This window comes from Zootoca vivipara, chromosome 16, assembly GCF_963506605.1.
Source record: "Zootoca vivipara chromosome 16, rZooViv1.1, whole genome shotgun sequence".
Lineage (NCBI taxonomy): Eukaryota > Metazoa > Chordata > Lepidosauria > Squamata > Lacertidae > Zootoca > Zootoca vivipara.
In genome coordinates, this window is record NC_083291.1 from 117,517 (window position 1) to 137,541 (window position 20,025).

Below are 20,025 nucleotides of genomic sequence, written 5' to 3' on the forward strand. Positions count from 1 at the left end.
TTCATTACTTCTTTAGGGAACACACTGACTTTGCCTATTTCACAGAACCCATCCCCTGTAGTTCTTGAACCACAAGTCTTCAAAATACATAATGGAACTGAATCGATGGTAGTGAGTAATTTAATCCCATTTTAGAAGGTGAAATTGTCTCAGTAGAACTCAATTCTTCTCCTTTCACATTTTTGTAGCTTTACTCAGACTTGAAATATTGCAGATATGAGGGGTCTCAGCTTCCATTCTGTTGATGATCACTTTTACATACTCCATAGGTATTTATAAAAACGTTTTGAGATCATTCTTTTAAACTTTAGCAATTTAATTTGAAATTCCACCTGAACTTTCTAGCCTTTCCATTTATGGGAAAATAGCTTTTTGCAAAGGTGTATCTAGTGCCGCTTGACTTCTTTTTGAGAGTAGCAGAATCTATCTATAGTAACATGAATGTCATTTTTCACCAAATACCTCAAGAATATTACCAAGAGCTAGAAAATTCCAAGCAGAGAAGTGTTTTCTTGTATGATAGAGACAGTTATTGCTAATAAAAAGTAAAAATTAGATAACTCAGCAGCCTACACTGAAGTGTTTCACATAGCTCTATGTTAATCAAGGGAAGACTTAATTCTCAATATAAAATGAGAATAACTGACTGCTTTTGAACTTTTATGATGAGTCCTCCCCACCCACCAGCAGCAGGGATGAGGGGATGGGATATGTCTTCTATGCTTCAATGTACAGAACCACTGGACTATTTTTTGGAAGGAGTGGTCTCAATTTCTGGACTGGGCATCAACATTTACATCAAATGTTGTAATATCAAACCAGAGTTAGCTGAAATGTGCATTTTTGTTAATTATTCTAACTTCTTCAGCTCCAAGTATCAGTTGTGCTGAAAGGTAAATACTCAGAGGTGGCTAAACTCCTTCCTCTCCTCCCTGAATCAAGAATGCAGCAAGATATTTCAGAAATCTGGGGTGTGATAGGTTTAATTGCTGTAGCAGAATAATTTGTTAAAGACAGTCTTCAAAAGTACTTTTATTAAAGGCTGAAGTGTACGGTAAATAGCCCAAATAGAGCATTTCAAAGATGCCAGTGTGATAAGCACAGCCCTGTCATGCGGCTCTGTGTATCATGGATGAGTGCTTATTATGTTTACGTTTTGCCTTGGCCGTCTGGCAGTCAGGATCCCAAGAGAGACGCATCATTTCCATTGCAGATATATCTTAATTATGGGGCTGATTTTGACTGTAAATTATTATCCATGTGCCTTCTTAAACAAGAATAGTGGCAAAAACAGAGCTGGTTTGGAAAATGTGCTCTTTTCAAGTAATATACCTGATGCTTAGTCAGCTTCATCTTCTGTTGATTGAGGCTTGATTTACACAAATGTTTCTGAGTTTTATTCAATTTGACCCCCCCCCCCTTCAGACCTGTTTTTGTGTGCATTTTTTCATTGTAAGCTTATAAGTTGTGTTGAAAAAAGTGGGGCCCTTGCATGCATTGATCATAGGGAATTACTAGGTGCTGTTTCAAAGTCGCTAACTAAAAAGAAAAAGCCAATCCCATTTGAAAAAAGAGAGCCAGCACCACCCCACCCCACCCCAATATCACGTGGCTTGGCCTGAATGTGGTTAATGTGACAGCATAATAAAACACATATTTACTTTTGACATACCACAATTGCACCCAGGGCCGCTGCTAGGGGGTTTTGCGCCCTAGGCGAGATCACCTTCTGCCCCCCCCCATTAATAAAAAATAAAACAAATGAATAAATAAAAATAGAAAATAGAAAAAAATAAAAAAGTATCATCATGGGGCTATAAAATCTTTATAGAGATTTGGCTGGGAAATGGGTAGATTTCAGTGGAGTCATTTATTGAGCTATTTAAAAAGAGAGAGAAACGCACAACCTGTACTTTGAAGCAATGACATCACAGCATTAAAAATGAAGCGAAGTTATATTTGAGATGCGAGGAGCCCAAAGAATTCACTTTTCTTGCCACATGGGGGTCAGTCAGGGAGCCCCTTTCCCAAAGCGATGCAACGAGGGGGACTGGCTGTGACCCTCACGAAGCGAGGCACGAGGGGAACTTTGTCCACACTCAGAGGCAACTTGTCTCTCTCTTTTTTACTACTAAAAACACTGACCTCGCAAGCCCTCGAGTGAGCCCCGGCAAGAGCAAGCGCTGGGGGTCTTCATCTGTCCCGGCCCTTCCCCTCACAGACGGCGGCAGAGCCCCTCGTGGCGGAGGAGGAGGCGGCCATACCAGGCCTGGTGCTCCGCTGCGCTCCCCCTTCCTTCCAGCTCAGGGTGGCCCTGCCCTCGCCTGCCCCTCAGAGCTGGGTCATCACCTGTTCCTGCTTCTACACTACCATCTTGCCTCTGGTCCTGACGTCCTCAGCCAGGGCTTCAACCGCCCGGCGACTGGACTGTGACACAAATACTTCTGATTTGTTGTTTCAAGTGCAGCTCAAATAAAAGGCAAATAACATAATGGAGCATCTGAAAAATTTCTACTATTTCCCCATACTTTGCAGCTTTTGGAAATGTCACATTTTCAGATACCATCTGATCATGGTATCTGCCCAGAAAGACTCCCCTGCATTTTTTGCAGATAAAGTCGCTCAGATTCGGGAAGAGGTAGACTCCACCGTGGGAGCAGGACCGGGGCGAGAGAGTGCTAGAGCCTTGTCTAGTCCAGTTGCGTGGGATCAATTCCAATCTGTTACCTCCGAGGATGTGGACAGGCTGCTTGGACGAGTGAAACCAACCACCTGTCTCCTTGACCCTTGCCCATCCTGGCTTATAAAAGCTAGCTGGGAACGGCTGGGCGATGGGCTTCGCGGGTTGGTGAATGCTTCTCTCTGTGAGGGAGCCTTCCCAAACCCGCTGAAAGAGGCGGTTATTAAACCGCTTCTTAAAAAACCATCTTTAGATGCGGCCAATATGGCCAACTATCGCCCAGTCTCAAATCTTCCATTCCCAAGGTGATTGAGCGAGTGGTTGCTGAACAACTCCAGGCACACCTGGAAGAAGCGGACCATTTGGATCCCTTCCAGTCGGGATTCAGGCCTCATCATGGGACTGAAACTGGGTCTGGGTCACATGCATGGGCAAATATAGATCCCTTGATCAGTTTGGCTAGCATCCCATTGGCCTGATTAAACCCAGCATCAAGGGACCCTACCAATAAGGGACCTACCAATAGGGTGTTGTGGCTATCTAATCGTACCCACCTACAACACGGTTTGGTTGCCAGGTCGCACCACAATACGTGCCCTCTTTGAGGGAGGACATGATTTATTCTTTTCACTTTGTTTACTTTTAATATTGGTGAGGCAAGAATTCACAAGCCCATCTGTTTTTGCAGAGGAAGCAGCAGGCAGGAGCACAGCTGGGCAGGTGCTCACCTTGGTTGGGCCTGACCCACAAGGGCTGCCTTGCATGGCCACAGAATATGCTACTGACAATAGAAAAGGTGGTTTCTGGAAAGGCAGCTTGTGACTTGTGTGACTGTTGCCTGATGTGCCATGAATGTTAGAAGTGGCACTTGGCTGAGTATATAAAATGAAGGATGAAGCTCCTGCCCCCCCTGCACACTTTTTATTTACAGTTCCCAGCAGAATGCAAATGTGGATTCTAAAAGAATTTCTTGTATATTTCTAGTTTTAAATTATTTCTCCATAAGATACAGAGCTTAATCCTTTTCTAAACAAATAGGGCCTAATTGAAAAAAGCAGAGGGAGCTAAGCAGCAAAGAATAGAAAAATGTTTACAGAGCTAGGAAGTACATACTGAATGTTGCAGAAAATTTGCATATGGATTACTTGTGGAGAGAAAAAGAGAAACATTCTCAGCCTGTTTGTTAGTGTGATGGACTCCCACCGCTTCAAATACAAGTCCTTTTGCCTTTTTCTTTTTAATCCAACTGTTCTTTTTGGCAATCTTTCCCTTGAACCAGTAATTGAATATTCGGGTTTTGTATTTCACCCTGGGCAAAAAAAGAGAGAGAATGAAAAATAGCTGTGCCCAGAAGAGGAGGCTGTTTAGGTTTTAAATATTAGGCTATATTAATTTAATTTGTTTTCAACTAAGGGTAATTGAATGAAGGTGAGAGTGTATCTGATAGAAAATGCAGAATGTTTTCCAGACTGGATTATTACATAAAAGCATGTAGATGTGAGATGTTAATATACGCTAATCAAATAATAGCATCCTGCAGTGCGCCACCTGCTCAGTGCTGAATTCTCGCTCAGGAAGAATTACCGTGTAGGTGCTGCAATTTATAAATGTTGATAACCGAAGCACAACATATTTTTGTTGTATTTTTAAAATAACAGACACAAGACATGCCCAGGAAGAGAGCAGGGGTGGCACTAATCCCAGGGGTTCTGGGAAATAGAAGGTGTTGGGGGGTGTGGGTGTGGCAGGCTAGGTAAGGGACTGTGCCGAGAATTGCAGCTGTCCTATCAGCCAGCCCTCAAGTTTGCAGCTGTTGCTGAATGCAGCTCAGAGTAAGACCCACACCCCTGTCCATGTCTTAATGATGGATGAGGAGGCTGATCTGGCCTGGATCACTGAGACCTGGGTGGGTGAGCAATTGCTCTCAGCCAGCTGTGCCCACCTGGGTACTTGGCACACCGACGGGGCAGACTTGAGGGTTCAGGAGGGGGAGTTGCTGCGCTCAAGACAGGCTTGCTGCCCTGTTGGGAGGGGATCTAGAGGGTGTGCTCCTGACATTGGGCAATTGGGGATCCTGCTGCCCAGCTGCCTCTCTGCCTGAGCTGACAGAGCTGGTCTCAGACCCCCAGACTGCTGGTTCTGGGGGACTTCAGCATCCATGCAGGCTGCTGCCATGACAACCTTGAGGCTGTCCCTACATGTCACCAGCCCAACGCCTGTGGCAGGCCACACTTTGGGCCTTGTTCTCCAAACTGGGCAGGAAAAGAGTGATCTGAAAGTGGGGAATATGGGCATCAGTCCCTTGTCATAGTCAGATCACTTCCTGATGAGATTTAGGCGCTCAGCACTTTCTCTTTCTGCAGGGGTGAGGTGAGGGACCTATTAGGATGGTCCCAATGGCAGACTTTGGGCTCTCAAATTTCAGCAGTGCCCTGTGCAGCACTAACATTTGGGGCCCTGCCTCTTGTGCTCCATTCTACAGCATGGTGGTAGTGCCTCCTGGAGCATGGCATCCAGAGTGGCCATTCTGGTCGCACCACTCTAAAACCAGCTCTGATGGTACACCTTTGGAGACAGATGCATCCATGGAATTTCCAGATGGCTCTGAGGGACTTTCTGGCTAATATGACAGTCACTACTATCAAAGCTGTGACCACCTCTGGAACATCCAAATGGCTCAGGCTGTGAACGCAACTGACCCTGAGCCCCCTCTCCCACTTTGTGGCGCTGCTTGTTTCCCATGGATACTCCAGAACTTGGGGCAAGGAAGCAAGCTGGAAGGCAGCTCAAATGGGAGTGGAGGAAAACCCTGGTGGAAGACTATCAAATGCTGGTGAGGGCTCATCATCGAGCCTCTCTAGTGGTAGGAAAGGCAACAAAGAAAGTCTACTTTGCTGCCTCTGCTGCATTCTCCTTGTGCCACCTGACAGAGCTTTTCTGGGTAGTGCAAGGCCTCTTATTACAGTCTGGCCCAAAGAAGGTGGCAGAACCAACAGTAGCTCACTGTGACTTGTTTGCAAAGTGTTTTGAGGATAGAATTGCTTGCCTCCAGCAGAATCTTGACTCTGCTGTTAAAGCAGATGAATTTCAAGGGGCACCCAGAGCACAGTCTAGTCCTGTTGTGTTGGATGAGCCAGGGAGGTGATGAATGGCTCCTTGTGAGAGACCATGGAGGCATTGGTAAAACCACTCCTCAAGAAATCCTCCCTGGGTTTGGAAAATCTAAGCAACTACCAGTCAGTTGCCCATCTCCCATTCATGGGCAAGGTTCTTAACAGGATGGTTGCGGACGAGATCAGGGCACTCTTGGAGGAAACTCCCACAACCCGCATCAGCCCTTGCTAGCACAGCCATGATGGTTGGGGGGGCTGATATGAGTTGTAGCGCAAAGCATTTGGAGGGCGCCAAGATTGTGAAGGCCAATCTGAATACAGCAACTGTCCTTTCCACAGTCTGGACCAAAAAAGGTGGCAGAACCAATAGCAGCTCACATAACTGAACAGTAATGGGAAATTCTTAGCCAGTTCTTGTCTGAAAAATACTCAGCAGCTGGTCAGTTCTCTCTGAACTGAAGGCTCAAATATTTCCTTGGGCAGAGATCACTCATTTGCTCTATGTTGCCTGTAAAGTTTTTGCAAGACTACCCACCTGCTTCCTTCTTGCTTTAACCCTTCTCTCACCTCACAGCAGAATGGGAGAGACACAGAGTTGGAGTGAAAAACATGTCACAACTTTATTAATAGCTTACATGTTTTTGGAAGTAACTGGGCAGAGACAAGGCAGATTTGCTAACAACTGTAGACAATCTAGGCCAATTTCTGGGTCTCTGCCCTGCCAATCTGCTGGGTAATGATGGGCAGAAGGAATGGCTCATTACCACAAATGAGCTCCCTCAGTTCTGCAAAACAAAGCCCTCAACACAGCAGAGGGTTTAGCTCATAACCTGTTCCCAAATTAGACAACCCTCACTTGCCCTAAGTCATGGTACTTGTGCTATATCAGAACATCAAACATAGCTATGAAAGCCAAGTACAATGTTTCTAGACTCTGAGAGACTTCTTAGCTAGTTTAGGGTATAGCAGAGTGAAGCAATCTTCAGCCTGGTCCATGCCATTAAATGCTGCCCTTGTTTCATTCACCGCAGACCTGATTATCTTAGGCATGTGCCAATCGAGAAGGCAATGGGGCCGACAGCTGAGCCCACTATTTGAGGTGGCAGCAACTGCCCCACTGCCATTAAACTTCTACCCCACACATCCTTCTTGTGGAACACAAACTCATCACTTGCCCCATTTCCGCCCTACGGAAATTCACATATGTACAAAGAGAGGAATGTATTTCATTGGTGATGGATATTTAATGAAGTTTTCAAGCTAATATAGAAGTTCTCTGTCAGAGTTTGACTAGGTATATTTCATTTCAATGCAGATCCTTCTGTCTGGGCACATTATGATGTTCTACCTCAATCATTCAAAATCTGATGTCAATGCACATAAACAACTCAGAGAATGACACAACCCAATGCTCCATTTTAATGAGAACTCTTCAAGCTATAATTAAAATCAGTGTTAGTTTATCTAAACAATTTGAAGACATAAAAACACAGCCATTTATTTTAAGGGCTCTCTTTTCCCATAAGCAAATAATACGCCTGATCATGAGGTTTATGTTTATGAAGGTTCTTCAGTGCATTTTAGCATTTTAAAAATAAATTCTATGCTATTGAGAAATCAAAAGGTGCAATCACTGCTTTTTCCATGTTTTTGTTGTGAACCATGCTAGTTTTGTTTTTAAAGAAGATGTTCACTGTTAACTCAGAAATTAGTCCCACTGCATTTGATGGGACGTTCCAGTACGCTTGGATAGAGTTACATATGAAAATCTGCTTAAAACTCCATATAGGCTACAGAAATTCAGCAAATTATAATGTTTGCTCATGGGAATATAAAATTTATGTTTGGCAGAAAGTCTCATGTGATGTAAGGAGGAGGATTAAATTTTAAAGTTGGCAAGTTTCTCCTTCCACAACTAATGGCAGCTTCAGAGGGGGGTGATTTGCATTGGGCTGTGACACGAAGCGGGCGGGGGGGGAATCAATCCCTTCCTCCAAGTGGCCCCATTCAAAATTAGGCTCCCCAAAGCTGCTGTTTTTCAACAAAGAAGATTGCATTGCGAGCTCCAACCATGGCTCTCCAGAGTAGCAAATGGACTTGAGCTTGTTTGGAGGTTCTAGCAGGGGAGCGCAGCTATCGTATACCCTTGACCGAAGAACGGTCTTCCTCTTCCACCGAGCGTGCAGCTTCGGGAGGGACGCACATGGAGCGGTGAGGGAGGAAAGGGACACGCTCTCCAGAGTAGCATGTAGTTTAGATTTAGGTTTCCTAAGTAACTCCATAATGTGCCATTTGTGGCCCCCACAGGGGTGTGTGTGTGTGTGTTGGAGAAGTAAAGTGATTACAGACAGCAGGGACATTTAGAGCAAGATTTTTTAAAAAAAGTTAAAAGGGACCCAGGTGGTGCTATGGGTTAAACCACTGAGCCTAGGGCTTGCTGATCAGAAGGTCGGCGGTTCGAATCCCTGTGACGGGGTGAGCTCCTGTTGCTTGGTCCCAGCTCCTGCCAACCTAGCAGTTCGAAAGCACGTCAAAATGCAAGTAGATAAATAGGAACCGCTACAGCGGGAAGGTAAACGGCGTTTCCATGTGCTGCTCTGGTTTGCCAGAAGCGGCTTTGTCATGCTGGCCCCATGACCTGGAAGCTGTACGCCGGGTCCCTTGGCCAATAATGCGAGATGAGTGTGCAACCCCAGAGTCGGTCACGACTGGACCTAATGGTCAGGGGTCCCTTTACCTTTACCTAAAAAGTTAAAAGATGGAATGACAAACACATCACAATGACCCCCCCCATCGTATATGACTGGTTCTTGGGGTTATGACCTGCTAATCAAGTCTTCTTGTGCAAAGAGCTGTTGTCTCTCACCCTATATAAATGTTTGGTCAGCAGCTTCCTTTGGAGACAGGTGCAAGAGTGTCCTGCAGCCAAGGATCATTGGAGCCGTTTCCTCGGGAGTAAGCTTCATTCAACTCTGTGGGTATTACTTCTGAGCAGAGAGGGATAGACAGTGCATAGACACACGTGTGTGTGTGTGTGTGTGTGTGTGTGTGTGTGTGTGTGTGTGTGTGTGTGTGGAGTCTCCCATCCCTCTGGAACAGTATGGAAGTGGCCCTGGGAGGTGCAGACTTAGTTCCTCCCTAAGCTAGTAGGAGCAAACCATGGATTCATCTCATTTACTATTATGGGAACGCTTGTAAGAAGAAACAGGGCAGCTTCAATAAAATTGTCAGAAATGAAAAATAAGCCGTACAAGTATTTGAACAGTTGGAAAAGGAAGGCAGAAAAGAGAGAAAAGCAGAAAAGTTCCAAACTGCTTTCCAACAAAGAGATGCAGCAAACTAATTCTCAGGTTCTTCATTTTTTCCCCTTCCGATGGCTTTCATTCCACATTGTTTTCAAATTATTACCAGCTGACACATTCAAAAGTGATTTCTCTTCCAAGAAGCTTGTCATAATATTTACTTTCTTCACAATAACAACAGAAAAGTCAGCCAGGACCGAAATGGGGAGGCGGACTCAACTTGAAGCCCAATCCTAAAAATCTTGACTTAGAAATAGTTCCCACAAAGTCAGTATGTTTGTGTGCGTCATTTATACAGTAGGTGCATGGCATACAGCATGGCCATCAAATGTTCATGTCATCTGTGTTGTGTTGTGTTGTAATCCATTCCATGTTTACTCAGAAGTAAGTCCTGTATTGTTCATTGGGGCTTACTCCCATGTAAGTGTACAGAAGATTGGAGCCGAAGGAACAAAAGGCAAGTTACATGTGAAAGGAGTGTACAGTCTAAAGTTCTAGTGATCTTTTCCCCTGGTAACAGTGCCAAGTTTTCAGCTTTTATAAATACTGTACAAAAAAAGATGCATCTTTGTGGTGACTGACTTTGTCAGGCCTAAACTTTGTGGATATACAAAGTTAAGTGCATCTGTCAATCTCTTGGTCAAAGAGACAAAGGGGCAATGGCCATACGCTGCAATCCACTGCATGCATAGCTTGGTTTGGTATTTCTCCATCCTGGAGAAAAGGGCTCTGTTCTTCATGAAGGATACTTTATGTGTTTTTCACACACACAAAAAGCCCAGGGGGAAACAGCACACCGTTCAGGCTTTTCCAGTAATTGGGTTGTCTTGGGCCTCTGAGTGTACAAAATCTCTGTGTCTGTTGTAGAGGTACTTTAGAATTATTATCAGAGAGGGACTCGCAGATTGTGAAGAAGCATCACAAGCAGCTTGCATGACCTCTTCACACAACTTTCCTACACAACATTCTTTTTGGACATTAAAACACACATTAAAATGCCAGCTGGGCATGAACCTGATTGTGCAAGTGGCTAGTGGTATAAGTTTGTAACGTCCAAAAGCTATGTTGAAGAACAACTTCGCCTCCAGCAGTTTCTCTGCTAAAAATAGCCCCATCTGCCCCTCCCCCCTTGGCAGGAGCTAAAAGTGTTGGTATCCCCTCCCCCCCCAGCATGTCAACATAACAACAGCTGACGGGTTAAGAAGCCTCCAGGCACCCATCCCTGGGAATCTTCCTCTAGGTGCATGCTAGAAAGAAGGAAAAAGTCGAGGAATCCCACCCCCTCACAAGGGATAATCATGTCTAGTTTGCCTCTCAGTGAGAGAAAGCCAGCCATCTATAATGAATTCATTCATTCATAGTGAAATTAAGATAATAATCCACATTTCCCTTGTTCATAACCTTTACTATAAACTTTAGTGTTTTAAAACCTCATATATATCTCCTCTATAAAGAGGGGGGGGGGATCTGCATGTAAATATTTTCAAACGCCATTTGATTAGAAAGAACACTAGCACAAAAACAAAATTAAAAACCATAGTCCAGGAAATTATCTTTATAAGTTAGTTTACAGCATCAGTTTAAATGTTTCACTACAGAATAAAATACAGTAACCAGGAAAACATTACAGAATTCCGTTGTTTTTATATTATTTCATTAAATCCGTGAAATTTTTATGCTTCCAGAAAGTCTGGATGATTCAGGGAGGAGTGTTGAATGGTCTTAAAATGGCAAAAGCTTGACATGTATTAAAATGATTAATTGTGGTTAAGGTGCTACATCCTCTTTCATACTTATGCTTTAATAACTCAGAAGTTATGAACATTCCCATTTGAAAATATAACTGAAATCAACTTGGTTTTATGTTTCATCACCTAATTGTACCTAATTTGGGAATAAGCTAACTAAGCCTAAAATCCTATTAGGAAAGAAAACCCTGCATGTTTTGTCCCGTTTAGAAAAATGTCATTCTGAGAAATGTCATTCTATCACTGTGGACTTAATGCCTAATTCTGAAGGTAACCTAATACTATTTTCAGTCATTCCATGAGAGTTTATTTGCATTTGGTGCTGATAATGATGATATCACACATTCAATGAGCACGAGACTTTAAAGCAGGCATGGGGCATCTTTTAACCACTCAGCAATACAAGACTAATAAAGATTTTCAGGCTACATACAAACCATACCTTTAAAACACATTTAAAGCACATGACCTCCCCTCCAAATTCCTGGGAACTGTAGTTTGTTAAGGGTGCTGGGAATTGTAGCTCTGTGGGATGTAACCTACAGTGGCCAGGATTCTTCAGGGGTGAAGCCATATGTTTGAAAGGTATGGGGAGCAATTCAACATTGCCTTCCATTGATTGTTCCATCAGGGCTTGGGCCAGCCAGAGCAAGCTCCCCTCTCCAACCCCAACCCACGCCAATTTGGGGGGCTGTTGGGCGGAGGAGAGGGAGAACGCCCCATTGCGCAACCGGAAGTCTTTGCTCGGGACTCATCCGTTGAAGCCTCAGAGAATGCATTAGAGGGAGGGATGGTATATTGCCTGCTGTAAGACCAACGCACATTTATTGGAAGGCCTGGATATTGGTTGCGCACAGGGAGGGCTTCTGTCATTCCCATGGCTGAATATACACATATATAAAAAACGCTGTGACATATACCGTGTGTGTGTGTATGGAATTTGCCATTATCTCATCAGCACCATCTAGTGTCACATTTGATGCACTTAAAACGACCTTAAACATTATATTTGCAGCTGTATACTGCAGCTGAGTCCCAGGTTTCCTAGTGGCACAGAGCCTGAACACAGAGAGCTATCTACTTATCGGCTCTGTTCAGATACTTGGATGAGCCTGCGAACGACCAAAGTGGAGACGGCGGCCATAATCCTATGACGCTAATTCTCTCCCTCACACTCATTCACAGGCTGCAGCCCTGTTTCAAAATCAGGTGATCTTAAAAATGTTCTTTTGCTCCACAGTTTGAAGGCTGCAAGAAAGCCTTTTCTAGACTAGAAAACCTCAAGATTCACTTAAGGAGCCACACTGGAGAAAAGCCTTACCTTTGCCAGCATCCAGGCTGTCAAAAAGCATTCAGTAATTCCAGCGACCGAGCCAAGCATCAGAGGACTCACCTGGACACGGTAAGGGAAATAGGGGATTTCAGATTGCATATTGCTCTCCTGCTTTGACTCTGCTGTAGATCTTGTTCTCTCTCTTTAGAACTTTGAAAGGGGAAATTGTTGGCTATGGAGAATTTTGGGCAGAGGCAGAAGGTTAGATGAAGATTGAATCATGCTTAAGCACAGACCCATTGAAATCCGTGGGCCTTCAATAATCCTGGCTGAAGTCCCATTGATTCCAGTGGGTCTGCTCTATGTATGACTACGGTGAAATCTACACACACATATGTATAATGCTGTGAAAATGCTTTTAAAAAAACATTTTGAAAAAACCATTGAATTTTGCATAGCTCACTGTTGCCATCTAGTGGCACATTTGTAAATTGTACTTTACAACACATTTAAAACGTTTTATTTGCAGCTGTGTGGCTGAGTCCTATGTCTGGATCTATCCCAGAGACACTAACTTTTGCAAGAGCCAGTAGCAAATTTATTTAATTGAAACTAGGGTTTTTGTTTTTAACAGCAGAGGAGATCATTGCAAGAAATAAGTACTTATTTCTATAACTGTTTCAAGGAGGCAGAAGCTGCTGTCCTTTAATAATAATAATAATAATAATAATAATCATCATCATCATCATCATCATCATCATCATCGGGGCCCAGTACGCGGGCCGCATGATCTCCTGCAACGATTTTGCAAAGTTTTTTTTGCAGATGAAGTCACTCAGATTCAGGAAGAGGTAGACTCCACCGTGGGAGCAGGGCCGGGGCAGGAGAGTACCAGTGAAGGTCCTGTGTGAGTGCCTGGAGGCGGTTGGAGGATGGATGGCAGCTAACAGATTGAGGTTGAATCCTGACAAGACAGAAGTACTGTTTGTGGGGGACAGGAGGCAGGCAGGTGTGGAGGACTCACTGGTCCTGAATGGGGTAACTGTGCCCCTGAAGGACCAGGTGTGCAGCCTGGGAGTCATTCTGGACTCACAGCTGTCCATGGAGGCACAGGTCAATTTTGTGTCCAGGGCAGCTGTCTATCAGCTCCATCTGGTCCGCAGGCAGAGACCCTACCTGTCTGCAGACTATCTTGCCAGAGTGGTGCATGCTCTAGTTATCTCCCGCTTGGACTAATGCGCTCTACGTGGGGCTACCTTTGAAGGTGACCTGGAAACTACAACTAATCCAGCATGCGGCAGCTAGACTTGAAAGATCTACATTGGCTCCCAGTACATTTCTGAGCACAGTTCAAAGTGTTGGTGCTGACCTTTAAAGCCCTAAATGGCCTCGGTCCATTATACCTGAAGGAGCGTCTCCACCTCCATCATTCTGCCCGGACACTGAGGTCCAGTACCAAGGGCCTTCTGGCAGTTCCCTCGTTGCGAGAAGCCAAGTTGCAGGGAACCAGGCAGAGGGCCTTCTCGGTGGTGGCGCCTGCCCTGTGGAATGCCCTTCCGTCAGATGTCAAAGAGAAAAACAGCTACCAGATTTTTAGAAGACATCTGAAGGCAGCCCTGTTTAGGGAGGCTTTTAATGTTTAATAGATTGTTTTATTTCATTTTTCTGTTGGAAGCCGCCCAGAGTGGCTGGGGAAACCCAGCCAGATGGGCGGGGTATAAATATATTATTATTATTATTATTATTATTATTATTATTATTATTATTATTACTCTGTCCTCCCCTGCCAAAACTGGGTTCAGAGTGGCTAACATCAAATGTATTAGACATTAACATAAAATCAGGCAATCAATTAAAATACATCCTAAAATCAGATCAGGATCAGAATAAAATCCAATCAGATGGCAACCCGCAGATTAGGGTTCGGGACCTTAAATGCTCACCAGGCCCAACTGTTTGTGCTGATTTTATATGGGCCTGTGAGAAAAATTGGGAGGCCACTTTCCTGCAAGTGTAGTCCTTCCCCTTTTGTGCACTGCTGCCAAGGCCCATCCTCCAACCCAGCCAATCCATGCCTCCCTTGTGATAGACTCCCCTCCTCTCCCAGGCCCACAGCTCCTGATGGTGGCTCCCATGTCAGAAAGAGCTGCGGGATCCCAGAAGGAGTTCAGCTTAGGGCAGCCTTTTCCCAGCCTGTGACTCTCCAGGTGTTACTGAAGTACACCTGCCATTAACCGCCCTGCCATCTACAGATGAAGTATGCAAATTTAATAAAAAAAATTTTTTTAAAAAAACTTTGACCACTGCCCATGCTGGCCAAGACTGTTCAGAGCTTAAGTCCAAGAACTTCTGGATGACAACAGGTTGGGGAAAGAAGGTTTAAGGCAATGGGCCTGTTGGAAACACTACACACTCAACCATAGCTGTCAAGTTTTCCCTTTTCTCGTGAGGAAGCCTATTCAACAACTTTATTGGGACCAAGCAAAATGTCTCCAGAACTCATCATCAAGCAGGATGCTATGCAAAGCAATGGTTGGGGGAGGGAGTACCAAAATTATGTGCAAACCAGACCATGGCCAGCTTGTAGACTCAGTTCATGCAAGTCATTAATTAGCAAAGTTATGGATTGAGATTAGATTGTGCACTAAGTAAAGCAAAGTTATGGATTGAGATTAGATTGTGCACTAAGTAAAAAGAAACAAAAATTAAAAAAAATCCTTCCAGTAGCACCTTAGAGACCAACTAAGTTTGTCATAGGTATGAGCTTTCGTGTGCATCTGAAGAAGTGTGCATGCACACGGAAGCTCATACCAATGACAAACTTAGTTGTGTTGTTCATTACAATTTCCTACACAAAAAATAGCCTATATCATAAATAATTAAGTATAAGAGTTATTGGTTGAAATATATGGATCAGGCCTAAAAACACCTGGGAAAGTGTTTCACCTGTAGGGAAGCACTCTAATGGCACCGTGTTCTACAAATACGGTACCTTCCTGCATGACAATTGTTGCTCATGAAGGAAATTGTGATGAATGGAACAAAATTCACAATGGTACAATTCTGATTAGTAATGCAAATGAAACAATGGTGAAGTACAACTTTTCCCAATAAGCTAATGTTCTTTTAAAAGGGTGTATTGATAGCAGTGCATGTTTATAATATAATTAGTGTATAAAGTAAAAAACTTCAATAAACAATCCCTGAAGATTCTTTGTACAGCCTTCAATATTTTGCTTTCTGCTTGGATTTCTTGCCTGCCATATCCGACTAACCTTTCCCCTTCCTTCTCTCTTCTGAAGCAGGTTTCTTCTATATCTCTATGTCTGGGACTTTTCCACAGCTTCTTTTCCTGGCCCACTAAAGAAATGTAATCTTTGACTATACCAAAGGTTTCTATGAGGGTTGCATCATTGTAAGTACAAGTGGAGATAATGATTTATTTGATCAGTGTGTGAAATTCAGTCACTCCTGCCTTTGCCACTTTTTGCACCAAGGGGCATCATCCCCATTGCCCTGAGCCCTGTCTGAGATTTTCCCTCACCCAGCCAAACTGAACTTTTGCTTCCCACATAAAACTTCACTATTTGTCAAATGCAGCTATTGCACAAGCATTCGGAGACCTTGGTGCAGCTGAAGCAATGGGCAATGCAGGCTGGTGAGCAAGTAAGCAGTGAAAAATAAAAATAAACTATCAAATATATTCATATGAAATAGATGAAATAACAAAAGACACTTCACTTTCAAAACAGTTCGCTTTCTCTTTCTTACCAGTCTTCCTTACTTTCTATCTCTTAGCTGTGTTTTCAATGTCATGACCATTCTGCTTGTGGTATTATTCACTACGGTAATTGCATTCTAGTTTGTGTCTCAAACCCACAGGCTTTGAAGAAACATAGGTGCATATATCTTAAAAAGTGACTGGAGAACCTTTCCTCTGTTTGCTTCAGAAACCTTACGCTTGCCAGATTCCTGGATGCACCAAACGATACACAGATCCAAGCTCTCTAAGGAAGCACGTGAAGGCCCATTCCTCCAAAGACCAGCAGGCTCGGAAAAAGGTAAGAAAGCGTGTCAGATGAAAGAATGCGCAAGGCGGGTCTGCAAATGCAAGGGAATAGAAAGGGGGCAGTCCGTATCCTGCTGTAAGAACCTACCCTCCAAGTGTCCCAATTTCCCAAGGAGTCTCGGAATTACGAAAGCCTTCTGATTTGATTGCGGAATGTCCCTCTTTTCCACTGAGCTCGAGGAGCAGGAGGAGCTGGCCCTGGTCCCAAGGGGCAGCAGGGAGGGAGCACCCTGTTGCCTCTCCATCGCTACCACTCCCAGCCTCCTCCCTTGTGCAGCTCAGAGCAGCTGCTGGAGAGCAGGCAAGGAGGAGGAGAAGGTGCTGCCACTGCCAAGGCCCTGCCTGGCATGATGCCTGGCTCTGAGGGGCAGGAGGAGGGCAGGGTGGCCCTGGGCAGGAACAAAGAGGCAGCAGAGCAGAGCTCAAAGAATCTTGGTTTCTTTTTAAAAAATGTGTTGTGCATCTACATCTAATCTTGCCCCTTTCTAAAATATATTTAGTGGTGTGGTGTGTGTTTTCCTTTTTTGTAAAGCTTTCAAAGAATAAAATCAAATCTTGATTAATGATAATGATGAGGGGAAACTGCACCTGAAGACAGCCATGTATCAGGAGGTATTTTGTTTTTAGATATGCTGTTTTTAGATATATTAGATAGGCTGGGGAAATCCAACCAGGTGGGCAGGGTAATAAAATAATAATAATAATAATAATAATAATAATAATAATAATAATAACAACAACAACAACAACTTCTGCTTTATAGAATCATAGATCTTAGAGTTGGAAGGGACCCAAGGGTCATCCAGTCCAACCCCCTGCAATGCAGGAATATCAGCTGAAACATCCATGACAGGTGGCCATCCAACCTCTGCTTAAAAACCTCCAAGGAAGGAGAGTCCACCACCTCCCAAGGGAGACTGTTCCACTGTTGAACAGCTCTTCCTATCAGAAAGTTTTTGCATGTTTAGACCTTTAAACCTTCCCCTATACTGTAAATAAATTCAGTCAAGACTCAAATTTTGGTTTGGTTTTTGGCAGAATTTAGGCCACAACTTTATTGATTACATCAGGTGAGTGGTTGCATAGGCTCTGGTTTGACTAGCTCCCTGCACCATAGCAGGTAGCACTGACCCAGGGCACTACCATAGGTCAGCCTAAGGTGAACACCTGGAATGGCAGAAAGCCAGGGACATACTATCTCCACCACAGAGGTGTCCCCCTGGACTCAGGCACGGGCACAACCCCCTCTCAGGGGTGTCCAAACCATTGAGTCCCTGGATTCCTTTAACAGAATACCCTTCACATAGGGATGGTGAGAGCGTTCCCCCATCCCTATCACCTGAACCAGAGCCTATCCGCAACCTTACAAGTTGTGACAATTTGCTATGCAGCAGGCGAAACCCAAGTGGCACCAGACAATCAGCCAAGTGGGGGAAATTCCTGCTGTGCCCCTTGTCCCAACGACAGACGACACACGACAGCATAGCAAGGTCAAGCGCGCAAGTCCTAAAAGTAGGGAGAGGTGGGCGGGTGTTCGGATGCACTGACCAAAAGAGGAAGCTCTGAGTCACGTGCATGGGCACAGGGACGTACCCAGGATAAAAATTAGGGGGGGCAAGGGGCGGGAGGGGAGGGGCCACAGTGGGAATGTGGGCGGGGCTATGTGGCCTGCGCCTCCCAGCTCTTCCAAGGAGGCGGCCCCAGGCTCCCGCTCCCAGCGCGAGGGGAACGCGAGCCTATGGCTGCCTCCTCCGCGCCTCCCAGGTCTTCCGAGGAGGCGGCCCCAGGCTCCCGCTCCCGGCGCAAAGCTCCAGAGGCGCGCAGGGAACGCGAGCCTGTGGCTTCCTCCTTCGCCTATGCTCCTCGCGCGCCTCTGGAGCTTCGCACCGGGAGCAGGAGCCTGGGGCTGCCACGCTGCGCCCCTCAGCCTTTTGCTTCTAAGGGGGGGCAATTGCCCCCTCCTGCCCCCTGCCTACGCCCATGCATGGGCATATATAGGTCCCTTGATCAGTTTGGCTAGCACCCCACTGGCCTGATTAACCCAGCATCAAGGGTATGTGGCTATCCAATCGCACCCACCCACAACACATGCCCTCTTTGAGGGAGGACACGATTTCCTATGCCTAGTCGAAATCTCCTTTCCTGCAACTGGAAGCCATGGGTTCGAGTCCTACCCTCCAGAGCAAAGAAAACAAGCTTGCTCCATCCTCTATATGTGACAGCCCTTCAGATCTCTCTGAAGATGACTCTCACATCTCCCCTCAGTCTCCTCGCTTCCAGTCTAAAGATACTCAGCTCCTGCATCCAATCTTCATAAGGCTTGGCTTCTAGACCCTTGGTCATCCTAGCTGCCCTCCTCTGCACACGTTCCATTCTGTGAATATTATGAACTGCGTCATAATTTCTGCATAATCATTTATTACTGCTTTAGAAGGACGCGGGTGGCGCTGTGGTCTAAACCACAGAGCCTAGGGCTTGCCGATCAGAAGGTCAGTGGTTCGAATCCCCGCAACGGGGTGAGCTCCCATTGTTTGGTCCCAGCTCCTGCCCACCTAGCAGTTCGAAAGCATGTCAAAGTGCAAGTAGATAAATAGTTACCGCTCTGGCGGGAAGGTAAGCGGCGTTTTCGTGCGCTGCTCTGGTTCGCCAGAAGCAGCTTAGTCATGCTGGCCACATGACCTGGAAGCTGTATGCCGGCTCCCTCAGCCAATAAAGCGAGATGAGCGCCGCAACCCCAGAGTCATCCGTGACTGGACCTAACGGTCAGGGGTACCTTTAGCTTTACCTTACTGCTTTAGAATGCAGTCGTGCCCAATGCTGGTGGAGGGGAGAGGAGCTGAGTTGCTTCTCAGCTGGTCTCAGTACGAGAGAGAGATCAATGGAGTGAGGAACTCACTGTGTCCTCCTTTGGGTGTATTCCTCTTTCTTCCCTGTTCTATAGACTTCCCCACAGCTTCCTGGCATGGAAATAAATAAATGGCCACTTTTATTCCTCACTTATTCTTAGTATGAGAGTTTACCTTCATTCTTGGTTTACTTTTGTATTTTTTCAACTCATCAACCAGAATCGGAAACACATTTGCTGAACAAAGTGTGGTGCTGGGGGGGGCACAAAAGGACTTGTAGCATTAAAATAGTTTTAAAATATGCCTTTAGATTGTGATGTATAACATTTATAAGCTACAGTAAACTTATGGGATCTTTGAGAACCTCTGATGACTAACTCACTTCAGGTTTTGGGATCTGAAATATTTCCTGGCATAATAATAAAATGTAAGAAACAATAAACCTTTAAAGTCAGAATTAAGGTTATTTACGACTTTAATTAAAAATGAAAATTGGCTTAATGTAAAAAAGTCTTTAGAAAAATGTGAATTCATCAAAAATAACCATAAAAATTCCAAGGTGATAAAAGCACAGTGAGATAATAGCGCCAGCCCTAGGGAACCGTTGACTTGAATAGAATGAGACCCTTTGCTGTTCCACCCTGTTAGTCATGGATTTGTTTAATATATCTTGCTTGACTGCCTCTAATCCTCTTTTTAAATCTCCCCTCTGCACACCAAATGACATTATTTTGCTGTCTTGAGATATAACTTGCCCTTCAAACTGCCTTGCACACATTGTAAGTATTAGCGAGGGTCTGTTTATGTGCCATGAAGCCCATGTCCTTGGTTACTTTGAGAAAACTGACCACAAAAATAGGATGTCCATTGATTCCAGAACAGCTGGGATTTGTGTAATTGCGTCTGCATGTGGTTCCCCCGATATTGCCAGTATCCTAATTAATCATTAGGGCATTTTCCTTTGCCTTCTGGGAATTCATTCAAGGTTTGGGTA

General features: G+C 44.8%; 1 protein-coding gene across 6 annotated transcripts in view; it reads left to right on the forward strand.

The window, feature by feature from the left end:
* Window positions 1-20,025, forward strand: part of GLIS3 (GLIS family zinc finger 3) — a 166,647-nt gene that overhangs the window by 94,420 nt on the left and 52,202 nt on the right. For all 6 annotated transcript variants that reach the window (XR_009556889.1, XM_060269160.1, XM_060269163.1 and 3 more), the window contains 2 exons: window positions 12,084-12,245; window positions 16,067-16,177. Coding sequence is in view for 5 of the 6 variants with exons in the window: in XM_060269160.1 (XP_060125143.1) it covers window positions 12,084-12,245; window positions 16,067-16,177 (273 nt within the window). In the remaining variant the exon portion in view is untranslated. The remainder of the gene's footprint in view (window positions 1-12,083; window positions 12,246-16,066; window positions 16,178-20,025) is intronic.